The 14,096-nt window shown below is 38.0% G+C and overlaps 1 protein-coding gene across 1 annotated transcript in view; it reads left to right on the top strand.

The window, feature by feature from the left end:
• LOC102815532 (ATP-binding cassette sub-family A member 13-like) overlaps positions 1–14,096 on the top strand; it is an 857,870-nt gene that overhangs the window by 211,718 nt on the left and 632,056 nt on the right. Inside the window, exons 18-19 of the mRNA XM_006874535.1 lie at positions 3,249–3,358; positions 11,265–11,383. Of these exons, the coding sequence (XP_006874597.1) occupies positions 3,249–3,358; positions 11,265–11,383 (229 nt within the window). The remainder of the gene's footprint in view (positions 1–3,248; positions 3,359–11,264; positions 11,384–14,096) is intronic.

The raw sequence follows: 14,096 nt of genomic DNA on the forward strand, positions 1-14,096 counted from the left end.
GTTTTTATGTCATGAGGACATTTGTGGTTCAGTGGTAGAAATCCTGCTTCCCACATGGTAGACTATATGCACTATATGAACCTATATGCCACCACCTGTCTTCATTGGAGGATTGATTGTTGTTATGATGTTAACACAGATTTCAGCAGAGCTTCCAGGTTAAGCTGGGCTAGGAAGAAAAGTCTAGAGATCTTACTTTCAAATTCAGACACTGAAAACCTTATTGATTACAGTGGTCTGATCCCATTGTGCATGCTATGAGTCTGGCCAACTCATTGACAGCTAACAAAGCTTTACATAGCAACAACAAATGTATCGTAAAAACTGACTAAAGGTGAAATTGCAGAAAAGTAGAAAAAGGCAGTTATCTAAATGTGTGTGTGTGTTTTTTTTTTTTGTCAGAAAATTTACAAAACATAGTGTAGATTACTGAAAAATAGGCCTAGATGTCCACCTGAGCTGGAGATGGGAAATCCGGAGCATGCAATATTCCAGCTGAAAGGCATCTTTTCTTGAGATCTTGTTAGATATATAGATCCCCAGGCCTGTCCCAGAACTTCCCATCAGTGTTTCCATTTAACAAGAGCCCCAGGAAATCCTTAAGTACAATGTAACTTCAGAAATGTTGTGCTAGACCAAGTTCCTTATTTTATAGTTTGGGAAAGCAGGACTTGAAGAAGTTCAGTATCTTGCTTAATGAAACAGCAATGAAAGTGACCACTAAAAGAAGCCATTGGTGACCATACAAGGAAAATCTATAAAATAACCTCTTTTGTGCCCAGGTCAACGATCATTTAGGTACAATTAAAGGTTTAATAATTAAAACGCAACAATTTACCAAAATTTATATCACCTAATGGTGATTTGTTGTTGTTATGTACTGTGGAGTCGGTTCCGACTCATAGCGACCCTGTACAGGGTTTCTGAGGCTGTAATCTTTACGGGAGCAGAAAGCCTCACCTATCTCCCGTGGAACAGCTGGTAGTTTCAAACTGCTGACCTTGCGGTTCACAGCCCGATTCATAACCACTATGCTAATAAAAAATGTTTTCTTTGGCTAGAAATAAAAGTAACATGTAGGTTTGTCTTTCTCACATGTGAGTGAAAAGCAATTCAGCAGGAATTATCCCCTCCAAACACTGTTTTCCAATTCAATTTTCATTATTACTTAAAAATCACTTTATTTTATTGTTTCATTTATAGCTGTTCTATGCTGTGCTCTTTGGGCTGTCCACTTTAATATTTAATATTTTTATTTTTGGTCAAAAGTATTGAATGGTTTTGTAATCTCCTTAATCTCCGGTTAGCTTGTGTAAGTATGAAGAAGCAACAGTTTTCATTATCTCTAGAATTACAGTGCCATGGTCTACAAATGTATTAAATATTAAAGGTACTTTTGTCTTGTTATATACACAGACTGCCACCAAGCTAAAATTTGTACATTAACATATGATAATTGCATTCTTTAAGAACTAGCTGGGACCTCTATAACAGAAAAATAATACTCCAATGGGAGAAAATCCATTCATTTTTCTTCTGGCTAATTTAAATTTAAAATAACATGTTGTAAAAATGTTGAATTGCATAGAGAAATCAATCCTTACTTTGTTACCAGAAAGCTGTGGTTGGTATTGTTACAGTGTTCTGACCTCTCTAGGAGAGACTTCTAATACTTCTGGGTCTGTTCATGTTTTCTGAGCCTTGCCATGAAATATTCAACATTCTGAGAAGTTGTTGTTTTGTGTTAAATTTATATTTAACAGAACATTTGCCACTTTAACATTTTTTGCATGTACAATTCAGTGACATTAATTATATTCAGTATGTTGTTAACCATCACTATTACCTGTTTCCAAATGTATCCATTGCCCTTAACAGGAGCTCAGATTTAAAGGTGGTAAACCTTTTAGAAAAGCAAAGAGTCTGATTTTTTTTTTTTTGTAAATTAACCACCAGACCCTAATAAGTATGCTGCCATTCAGGGAGTTTCTTTGGGTAGCATACGTACTTTTAACCAGTTAATCTGAATGCAAATATTTTTATCCTTTTGTTAGAAATGTTTCACAGGTAAATTGTATTGCTTATTATTTTCAATGTTGTCTGATATTTGAGGATTATTTGAGTTTTGGAATGATTATAAACTCATTGAAAGGTGGAATAAAAGCCATTTTTAGATAAAAACAAAAAAATTGTAAAAGCCCACAACATTAACTACTTGAATTACTACGTTCTTTCTCTAGCTGCTTATGGTCTAATTCTGAAGAAGAGCTCATTTATTTTTAACTACAGCAGCTTATTAAAACTTGGTCTGGATACCTGTACTCAAACACCTCCCAGGAAAGTTACAAAAAGACGAAGTGCATTGCATTCCTGTGCACATGCTTACTAAACATTTTGATCAAAGATAGTAGAGGAATCCAGATCAAAGGGAGAAAGGGGAACAGAATCTCAAATTATCATGGACTCTAAACTTTCTGGAACCATTGAGGCTGGATGAACCTCTAAACCCTGTGATAACCTTTAAATCTTAATCCAAAAAATCTACTCAATTTTAAAGAAGATTTAAAATCTTCCTTAAATCAAGCAATGGTTTGATTAGTAAAAAATGTCTGTCTTGAGCATTGTGCTCTTTTAAAGAGCTATTTTATGGACTCAAACTGTCAATGACAACTTGAAAGGTTAAATAGGAACCAGGTAAAGTGCTCATGTTAACTGGAGAGGAGTAGTTTGGAAAAGGGAGATGAAATTTGTTGTACAACTAGAAGAACGTAATCAGTGTCACTGAATTGTATATATGGAATTGTTGAACTGGTGTATGTCCTTATGTGTATATTTTCAACAATAACAAAATGCAGTATATAATTTTTAAAATTTATCAGCCAGTTCACCTGTTAAATTAATTCTCCCTACATAAATAGCAAACTACAATTCCTTTTTTACATTGATTTTCTCAGTTGTTTCTTTTGTTGTTGTTGCCCTTTGTTCAAGAGAACGGACCAAGACAAGAAGAAAAAGTGATTATCAATTTATAAGCAACAGCTTGATGCTCTCAGTTAAAATAAGAGACTTGACAAGTGTCTTTTACAGGACAAGTCTGTGCTAGCTGTGTTTTCCTTGCATCACCATGTGACTGAGCAGGGAGGATGGTTATTACACCTGTGTTATGACTTAGCCTTGAACTCAGTAGAGAGGCAGTTGTGTTACAGAGCTTATCCTTTGATACTATGTTTTATTTTATTTTTCCAAAGTGTTGTAGAAATGTGTCAAGCTTTCCAGCAGCCTGCAGGGTCCTCCAGAGCAATTGCAACTCTGCAGAAAGTGAAGATGTTGGTTGTGCAAGTGTTCACTGTCTTTGCAGGTAGGTTGTTGTTGTTGTTGTTAAGTACTGTGGAGTCAGTTGCAACTCGTAGTGACCCTGCACAGGGTTTCCAAGGCTGTAAATCTTTATGGGAGCAGAAAGCCTCATCTTTCTCCTGCAGAACAGCTAGTAGTTTTGAACTGCCGACCTTGAGGTTAGCAGCCTGATTTGTAGTCACTACGCTACCAGAGGTTGCTAGTTGTTTTGTGTCAATTCTCAGAGAACTCAGCGAACTGCTTTCAGGGAGATGGGGATGCGTCACTGGAAATTTCCTTTAGAATACAGTGCAGCCTTCTCAGCCTTGGTTTTTTAGGTTTTAAGAGACTTTGTTCAACGTTTCTAACATCATTTCACCTCCAGGGAAATGACTGCAGTCCAACTGAAGAACCCCATTTCTGGCCAGTTATGGGACTTTCTAGGCTCTGTGTCTTTGCTCCTGGAATGCACTTTCACCCATTGCCTTGATCTGTAGTCCCCTGTACTTTGTACCCAATCAGAGGGGATCTTTTCCAGAACCATGTCTATGTGTGCTGTTGCAAATGACTTTGAATTCTATCAAATGTGATATTTGATGCTCTCATTTCTTACATCTACTTCTGCTAGAGTCAGGGTTTCTCGATTTGTTTTTAAACTTTTAATTGTGAAATGAATAAAGGTTTATAGAACAGATCATCAATTTTGTATTCAACAAATCATAGACTTCACTTCACTTCAATGATTACAATCCCCTCCTCCATGTAACAGCAGCTGCCCCACTTCTTGTAATTCTGATTTCCATTCAGCCCTCTTTTACAAGCCTTCTGGATGTTGTCCTTAGGCAAATGTTGCCCTTTTGTTCTTGAATGTTTTTGCCTTTACAAGGTCTGCATACAAACTGAGCCATGAGGGTGAGTTCATTTCTAAACCTGAAGGGTGACCAACAGTCATAGTCTTGGGTTCCTTCAGTCTCTTTCTGCCCAGTAAAACTGCTCTTTTTTTTAAAAAAAGAATTTTAAGTTTTGTTCCACATTTTATCCCACTCTATGAAGGACATTCTAATGTGATCCCTATCAGAACAGTTGGGACCCATGCATTATCTAGTTCTCCTGGAATCAAGGTTATAACGACTGATGTTCTCCTCTTCCATTATACTACTGGACCGATTGATTCCAAGCTTATTCAATTTGTATTACTTTCATTTCTTCTTTCCCCTGTACAGGAAGATACCAATAGTTCATGAGCTTTTAAGATCCCAGTCGCTACTCTTAAAGTAGGATTGTCTTTGTTTGGCCAGTTGACCATGGTGCCCTTGAAAGTATGATCCTGAGCTTGCAGACTCCGCAGCTTATTTTCCCAAGGTGTTTGTAACATGTAAGGCATTTTCATAATTGTATGCTTTGTATAGAGGCAAGGTTTCATGAAGGCTAGCATTCGTGTGCTAATCTCCTGTGCATACCCTTCCATGCCTGGCACAGAAGACACATTTTGTCAATGTGTACTGAGTAGATGCATTCCGTTTCCTAAATTTCCAGGATACTTTCTTCATAGTCTTGTTGTTAAGTGCCATAGTGTCGGTTTTGACCCATAGCAACCCTGTGTAGTGTTTCCCAGGAGCAGCTGGTGAGCTTGAACCACCGACCTTGCAGTTCAAACAACTTTGCGGTCTGGTGCATTAACCCGCAGGGCCACACCAGGATTCCTTAATAGTCTTGGCACTTAGCAATTTCAACTTTGGTTTTAGTTCCCTTTTCCTTCAATAGTCTGTAACCCCATTGAGAGCAAGGTCAGTGTCTTACTCAGCAGGTGGAGGTCTTCTTTTCTTCTCCTTCTCTTCTCTCAATTAGAGATGTTATAAACATTGATAATGCTGTCATATGAAATCATTACATACCTAAGCACACTAAATGGAATCAGTATATGGAAGCATGCTCTGATAAAATCCAAGCGTAAAAGTCAGGCAAAAAGTACTGCTTCTAGGGTTCCAGTTCATACATACACAAGTTTATTCCAAACAAAACATGTTGAAACATATCTCTGTGGTCACTTCTGTCAGTAATACATGTGTCTTAGTCTTGATAGCTGCTTTTAAAAAATAAGTTCAATCAAAACAATGACTTCTGAGGGGATCTGCTTGGCCAGTTAAATTCAAGGTAGAGAGACCAATTCAGAATGTCATGGTGATTGTTTTTTCAAATTCTAGAGAGTAATCTTGAAAGATTTTGTTGAAGAACATAAGATAATCACTGGGGCTTATTAGGAAAAAGTTTAAGAAAACTGAAACGCACATTGAGGTGAAGAGGCCAGGAAAGTTGCACTGGGCGCTTTATTCTCTATCACAACAATGCACCATTCAGTCTTCAAGGGTAGCAAACACTGTCCTAGGAAAATTTCGTTGGGAAACTTTACCCTATACACCTCTCCTGATCTTGACCCTTCAGACTTCTTTTTGTTCATCAAACTCAAAGACCATTGAAAAAGGAGCGCCATTTGAGTCCTTCAAGCATGCCCAAACTGTCATTTTGATATGCTGTGAATTAAAGAGTGCAGAATTCTTTGGGAAAGTTTAGAGAGAGGGAAGTGCTGTTTTCAGAAGCGTATAGATAAAGAATATATCAAGAAACAACAGCTTTACATTTTGATATTTTTGTCTCGTGAAGGTTTCTATGATTTTGTAGTAATATTTTTTGGCTTACCTTCATACAGCTTCATTCTGTATTCTGAATACTTACCTGGCCTGAATTCAGTTATGTCTACAGACATAATTATTTTGTTAATTTGATGCCTTTTAAACCAAGTAAACATTCACCAGTACCTGGATTTATATTTATTTTCAGCTCTGTACTGAAGCTGCTAAATTAACGTGTTGTTGTTGTTGTTGTTGTTAAGTGCTGTCAAGTTGGTTCCAACTCATAGTGACCCTGTATAGAGTTTCCAAGGAGTGACTGGTGAGTTTGAACCCCTGACACAGTTTGAACCTTGTGGTTCAAACCGACCTTGCTGTCCGGTGCTTTATTCCCCAGGGCATTAGCATATTTACAGTTAAATTAGTAACAAAACATAATTTTTATTTTTTATAAATCATTTCTAGAAAGCTCAAGCATTTCTTACTCAAGCATGAGTAACATTTAAATTGTCAATCCACTTTCTTATTAAACTGTTACTCATATCTGTAGAATTGGAGGGTAATGGTCTAGGAAAGATACAAGCAATGGAAAATAAAGATGGGGGTCCACTGGACCAACTTGGGAAAATAGTCCTCTTTCATCATGCATAAGTGTCAGGGGTTCAAACCACTACAGTGTCAGGGGTTCAAACTCACCAGTCACTCCTTAGAAACCATATACAGAGTTGCTATGAGTCGGAACCAACTCAATGGCAATTAACAACAGCATCATGCAAAAGGGGAATTGTAAGATTAGTTGCTGTTATTATTGAGAACAAAGTCATTATTGCACATCACCAAGTTTAATTCAGTTCACAACTCGGAAAACTGCTATTTCCCTCCCTCTGATCAATTAGTATAAATAGGCTGAGAACGATCGCAAGCTAGAATAGGGCATAAGGCTTGATAGCCACACACAACCAAAAACAATAAACCACATAAGCACCCATTTTAACCTTCTAACTTCATAAATGGAGCCCTTGTGTGGTACTGTGGGTTAATGCACTGAACTGCAAAGTCAGCTAGAACTACAAGGTCAGCGATTCAAACTCACCAGTTGCTCCTCAGAAACCCTATACAGGGTCGCTATGGGTTGGAACTGACTTGATGACACATAATAACAACAACTTCATGAATTAGAAATTGATGCCCAGAGATGGAGAGTGAGTTACCCAGGGCTTCAGAGAGCAGTATTTGCGATGAAGGCTCTAGGTTTCCCTGGGCTGTGGCTTTCACAGAGTGCAGAAGAGGGTACAGGGAGAGGGTTAGGCCTAGGAAGCCTAAGATGGGTGTGGGAATGCAGCACACAGGAAGAGAAAGAACATGGAGCTAGAGGTTTGAAGACCCAGCATGAAGTAGAGAAAGGGGACCTGATGAGTCAGTGGTAAAAAGCCTGACATGTAACTCTCCAAGGGGACCATACACTTTGTGCTTGAAGGGTGGTGTCTTTGATGTTTGGCTGTACAAAAATGTCACATCCAGAGGTGGCTGGAAGCCAGATGACCTGACAACTTAGTACTTCTTCCCGTACCTTCATTGGCTCAGTGCATCACTACAGAAGTGATGGAGCCTGGCCTCCATCTGGGCAGTTTTCTCTTTTTATTTTACAAGAAACAAGGCTCGAAAGATTTCAAAATTTGTCCAGCCTCACACATGTTAGTATTTTGTTTTTGTTTTTATTAAGTTATGAAGCTTTCTAGACTTGAAAGACATAATTCTAAGTACATTTTTTTATGCTTTGCTCTTAAAAAAGGGGTCTGTTTATGATAAATGCTGTGATGCTTAATGGAATTTTCTTTTTTATTTCACATTTTAATAAAAGATGACAGAAAAGGCAAATTTTATATTATCTAAAATAAGGAGATCTATTTTCTAAATTAGTGAAATGACAGTATCAAAAAGAAAACCAGATGAGGCATCCAGTAGTGTTTTTGAAAAGGAAGGCTTTGGGTCTGTCATATTGCTAGTGTGCTGTACTTGGCCTAAAAACTGAGCCTGAAAATGACTTTTGAGAAACAGTACAATAATGTAGTTTTTCTTTACTTCAAAATGTAAGAGGTTTATTGATTCATAAAAGCATATTGTATCTTCTACAATGGAAAAAGGAAAATATTTATCAGGCGTTTAATATGTACAAAGGAGCCCTTTGTTAGCTTAGTGGGCTATGAGTTGGACTGCTAACCACAAGATCAGCAGTTCAAATCTACCAGCTGCTCTGTGGGAGAAAGATGAGGCTTTCTGCTCCAGTAAAGATTTACAGCCATGGAAACCCTATACCGGGTTGATATGAGTCGGGATCAACTCTATTGCACACAACCAGTACAATATACAAAGCCATGTGCTAAGATCTAGAAGGAGTCCTAGTGTAGGATAAGCACTGAACTGCTAACCACAATATCAGCAGTTCAAGCCCACCAGCCACTTCTCGGAAAACCTACATAGGGTCTCTATGAGTCAGAACAGACTCAACAGCACTTAACAACAACAGGGGCTAGAAATGATATGAACAAAAGAGTAAAAATAAAACCACTGGATTTTTTTCTTACTTATTCCTATGTATTTTGTCTGCGGCCATTCCCTGAATGTGTCCAATCTCATCTAATCTCAGAAGCTAAACAGAGTCAGGCCTGGTTAGTACTTGAATGGGAGACTACCTGGGAATACTGGGTGCTGTAAGATTTTGGAGTCCTGATGTGGTGCTGTGGGTTAATGTACTAGACTGCAAGGTCTGTTTTAACTGCAAGGTCAGTGGTTCAAGCTCATCAGTCACTCCTTGGAAACCCTATATAGGGTTGCTATGAGTCTGAACTGACTCGACAGTACTCAACAACAACAACAACAGTATTTATGGTCCTGTAGGAGATAGTTGCTGTTAAGTGCCGTCAAGTTGGTTCCAACCCATAGCGATCCTGTATAGGGTTTCCAAGGAATAGCTGGTGAGCTCAAACCACCAACCTTGCAGTTCAAAATGACTTCACAGTCCAGTGCATTAACCCAGAGCGCCACACCAGGAGTGGCACTGTGGGTTAATGCGCCAGACTGCAAAGCTATTTGTGTCCATTCCAGAGAGAGATGATACTGTGCAGAAATCATCAGACAATATTATTAACATCACATGCAAGCAAAATCCTCTAAAGAGATTTCAAAAATGGCTGCAACAGTACATCAACTGCCAAAGGTTCAAGGAAGTCTTGAAAAGGACCTGGAATTAAGGTTATCTTTGCTGATGTCACATGGATCTTGACTAGAAGCTGAGAGCACCAGAAATGTCTACCTGTGCTTTGTTGACCATTGAAAGGCTTTTGCTGTGTGGATCAAGACAAGCTATGGATAACATTGTGAAGAATGGGCATTCCAGAATACTTAATTGTTTCTATGAGGAACCTGTACATAGACCAAGAGGCAGTTGTTCAAACAGAACACAGGGACACTGATTGGTTTAAAATCAGGAAAGGTGTACACCAGGATTGTATCCTTTCACCATGTTTCTTCAATCTGTATGCTGAGCAAATAATCCAAGAAGTTGAATTATATGAAGAAGAATTTGGCATCAGGATTGGAGGAAGATTCATTAACAACTTGTGATATGCAGATGATCAAACCTTGCTTGCTGAAAATGAAGAAGGCTTAATATACTGATAAAGATCAAAGACTACAGCCACAGTATTGGTTGCACCTCAATGTAAAGAAAACAAAAATCCTTACTACTGGACAAGTAAGTAGCATCATGATAAATGGAGAATAAATTGAAGTTGTGAAAGGCTTAATTTTGCTTCCATCCACTATCAACACTCTTGGAAGTAGCAGTCAAGAAATCAAATCACATATTGCAATAGGCAGATCTGCTGCACAGACCTCTTTAAAGCATCCAAGAGCAAAGATATCAGTTTGAGGACTAAGATGTACCTGACCAAGGCATGATATTTTCAATATCCTCATTTGGATGTTAAATTTTGATAATAAAGGAGACCTTAGAAGAATTGACTTATTGGAGAAGAATATTGACAATACCCTGGAATGCCAGAAGAACAAACAAATCTGTGTTGAAAGAAGTACAGTTGTTCCTTAGAATACTGTATGATGAGACTTTTTCTCTCATACTTCAGATATATTATCAGAAGGAAATAATTCCTGTTGAAGGACATCATGCTTAGTAGAAAATCAGTGCAAAAGGGCAAGACCTCAAGCAAATGGCTGGACACAAAGGCAGCACCAATGGGTTTAAGAGTAACAATTGTGATGATCGAGCAGGATCTGACACTGTTTTGTTCTGTAGTGCGTAGGGTTATTATAAGTAGGAACTGATTCAATAGCACCTAACAACAACAACAACAGGAGACACTGAAGTTAATACATAAGTAAGATGAGTGCTACAACAGAGCTTTGCATCTACAACAGAGACAGTGGGAAAGAGACAGTGAACTGATGTGGCATCTGAAAAGCAGGTTCAAGCAGAGGAAGCAGCAGCTTAGAGAAGAACGTATCAGGTCACACTGGGGAGAAGAGAAGCAACATGCTGAATAAGTGCAGAGGTGGGAAGGGGGTGGCTTGTGGCAATGGAAGATCTTTAGATGCATCATCCATCCTTTGAACATAGTTATAGAACCAGCGTAGAGAGAACCAATGATGAAGTCTCCTTTTAGGAAGACCTGGTAGAATAGAAGATTAATTGGCTATTGAGATGGGAAACAGGACCACCTTGCAAATTTGGGGAATCCAGAGCTGTTGAGGGTAAAATTGAACAGCTAGAAATACTGTTTGGTTGTGAGGAGTAAAGTAGAGAGTCCTGAATGGTCTTTATGATTTGACTTAGGAGGCCCAATGAAGGGCAAGACCCTAAAATAACCCATTAGCCTGTCATCATTCAAACTGGAATACTTTTGAGAATGAAAGGAGACACTGTTCCTAATTACACCATGGTGATAGGTGCAAACCAGGACTTTCCTGGGTAAACTGGGGGAATGGCTACCCTACCTGAAGGAAGTACAGGAAGAAGGCTCAGTTTAGGGAAGTAGAGAAAGGAACTTAATTTGTAGGATGGTTTTGTGGGCCCAGAAAAACCACAAAGCATTTAATGGATTATTTTTGGAACTCAAAAACACAGTTGTTTTTTCTTTTCTCATTATCTGAATGCTTATCTTGATGATTTAAGAAACTTTTGTGAATTGGTATCATTTTGAATCTTTAACAAATGTTTTTAATGAGTGTGGCTACTTTGGGAGTGGAGTATTTACTAATTCCTTCTTTCTCTATTTCTTCTGGCAGAAAACCCTTCCTTGATTAAGAACTTTCTATGTGCTACTGTGAGCTGCAAGCAAGATGGGATAAGACCTCTTGTTTTAGTTGTTGTGCAAGGCCTCGCTTTGCTGCAGGACCATTATCAGGTTTGTTGTCCTATGTATTTCAGAGAAGTTCATTTTCATTACTATTGGCCAACACAATATTGTATAGCTAAACTATTTTAAGCTTACTGGCTTGGTTCTTACATTTAAATCAACAGTGTTATGCACAGTCATATTGGAAGCGACACCTTCATAGAGATTGCTCAACCTTCTTCCCTCTTATGTTTCCCAGTTGGTGTGATGGTAATGACTAGCACTGACTCTCAAGAGGTGATTGTTAAATTTTTAGGAATTTTCCAAACTGATAGTTAAGCTCATTCATCATTTAAAATCAAATCATATAAATTTGGTGATGGTGGAGGTTATGTGCTGTGGAATCGATTCCAACTCTAAGAGACCCTACATAGAGTTTCTGAGGCTATAAATCTTTATGGGAGCAGAAAGTCTCATCTTTCTCCCATGGAACAGCTCGTAGTTTTGAATTGGTGACCTTGAGGTTAGCAGCCCAACTTGTAACCACTATGCTACTAGATCTCCTTTGTATAAATTTAGGGTTAAATTATATTAAATATAAATAAATAAATACTCAGCTTTTGACTTCCTAGGAATTTTATTGCATTTTACTATTATCTATGTTCTTGAGAGTATTTGTATCTCATATATGTATGGTGGAAATGAAATAGTATATATATAACAGTGTATGTTGTTGTTGTTAAGTGCCGTCGAGTTGATCTAGACCCATAGCGACCCTATATAGGGTTTCTGAGGAGCACCTGGTGAGCTTGAACCACCGACCTTGCAGTTCAAGTGCCACACCAGGACTGACTCCATATATATATATATATGTGTGTGTGTGTGTGTGTGTGTGTGTGTGTAGAATATATATATACATACAGTATAACTCCATATATATGGAGTCCTGGTGTGGTGCTGTGGGTTAATGTGCTGGATTGCAAAATCAGTTTGATCATCAAGGCTGTGGTTCAAATTCACCAGTTGTTCATTGAAACCCTATATAGGGTTGCTCTGGGTTGGAATCAACTTGTTGACACTTCACAGAAAACAAAAAAAAGATATATATGTATATATAACTTACATATATATAGTCCTAGTGTGGAGCTTAAAGATAAAGCAATTGACCAAAAGTTTAGTTTGAGCAACAAGGGGCAATTCAAACTCACCAGCCTCTCCTAGGAAATGCTATACAGGGTTGCTATGAGTTGGAATTGACCCAATGACACTTAGTAACAACAACGTAGTATATATAGTTCTATGTTCAGTGATGTCAAATTAGTAGCTTTAAATAAATCACTTTGGGAGCATTTATACCATGAACATGGACAAATGTTACAGATTGATTTTGTTTTAGTCCCCCTCTGGAAGTCAGGTGTAAACCATTTACCAACCTATCACCAACACTGACTATTTGACTATCCTGGTTAGTGCCAAGAACTGATAGCTCCAGGGGAACCAGCAAAGTACTTTTCCTTTGCTAATTTGGACAAGTGTTCAATAAACTCTCATAGAGCTGGATTGAAGTATGTAGCTTTCATCTGGGTGGACTTTGTGATAATAAAACATTAAAGAGACTCCAGATTTAAAAATAACTGACCCACAGTGGAAACGAGTTCAAATATTTATATGATTTCCAGTAGTCTGACTGGATAAAGTTAGGTCAGTTTTGATAAAGAACATCCACTCTCATTTTTGATGGCAAAAGTAGAATATTGCTTATCTCAGAACACAAAATGTTTAGGATGTGTGTATGGCTCAAGACCTTCATTCAAGTGTGTGAGATTTTGAGAAATAGAAGCTATTTCCAGACTTTGGAATACCAAGTGTCTATACCCAACTTAGATAGGCAAAGGGCACAATGCCAATTTTTTTCCCCCAATACCTAAATAAATATTCAAAAATTTTCAGTTGTTCTTGCTAAGCGCAGTCAAGTCAGTTCTGACACATAGCGACCCTGTTTAGGGTTTCTGAGGAGCAGCTGGTGAGTTTAAACCACCAACCTTGCAGTTCAAGCTGACTTTGTGATCCAGTGCTTATCCTACAGTGCCACACCAGGACTCCAGTTTTCTCAATACTAATGTGGAGTTCTCATTGGAAATGAAAGTTTCAATAATTAAATTGATATGATGTAAGTTCATAGCTGTTAGACCTTTACCCTCATCCACTTATTGTTCTAAAGCCATAGAAAATAAAAACAAGATGCTAAATGGGGGTCAGAAATTAAACTTCAAAAATGACAAAAACACAATTCTGAATATTTACGGGATAAGCTGAATTCAAGAATTTGGTTTGAACCAAAAGAGGCCTACAAAAATGAAGAATGTACCATGCTCCTGGATAGGAAGACTTAACATTATGAAAATGTCAATACTGCCCAAAGCAATTTACACATATAATGCAATCGCAATCCAGATTCCAACAACATTCTTCAAAGAAATGGAAAAAACAATTACAAACTTTATATGAAAGGAAAGAGACCCAGCATAAGCCAAGCACTGCTTAAGAAGAAGAATAACGTTGGAAGTCTCTCACTCCCCGACTTCAAAATGTATTACATGGCTACAGTGGTCAAAACAACTTGATATTGGTACAATGAAAGATACATTGATTAATGGAATAGAATCGAGAATCCAGAAATTAACCCATCCACATACAGCCAACTGATTTTTGAGAAAGGCTAAATATATCACATGGGGAGGTGATAGTCTCCTCAACAGATGGTGCTGGCAGAACTGGAAAG

This window comes from Chrysochloris asiatica, unplaced genomic scaffold (assembly GCF_000296735.1).
Source record: "Chrysochloris asiatica unplaced genomic scaffold, ChrAsi1.0 scaffold00282, whole genome shotgun sequence".
In the NCBI taxonomy this organism is placed as follows: Eukaryota; Metazoa; Chordata; class Mammalia; order Afrosoricida; family Chrysochloridae; genus Chrysochloris; species Chrysochloris asiatica.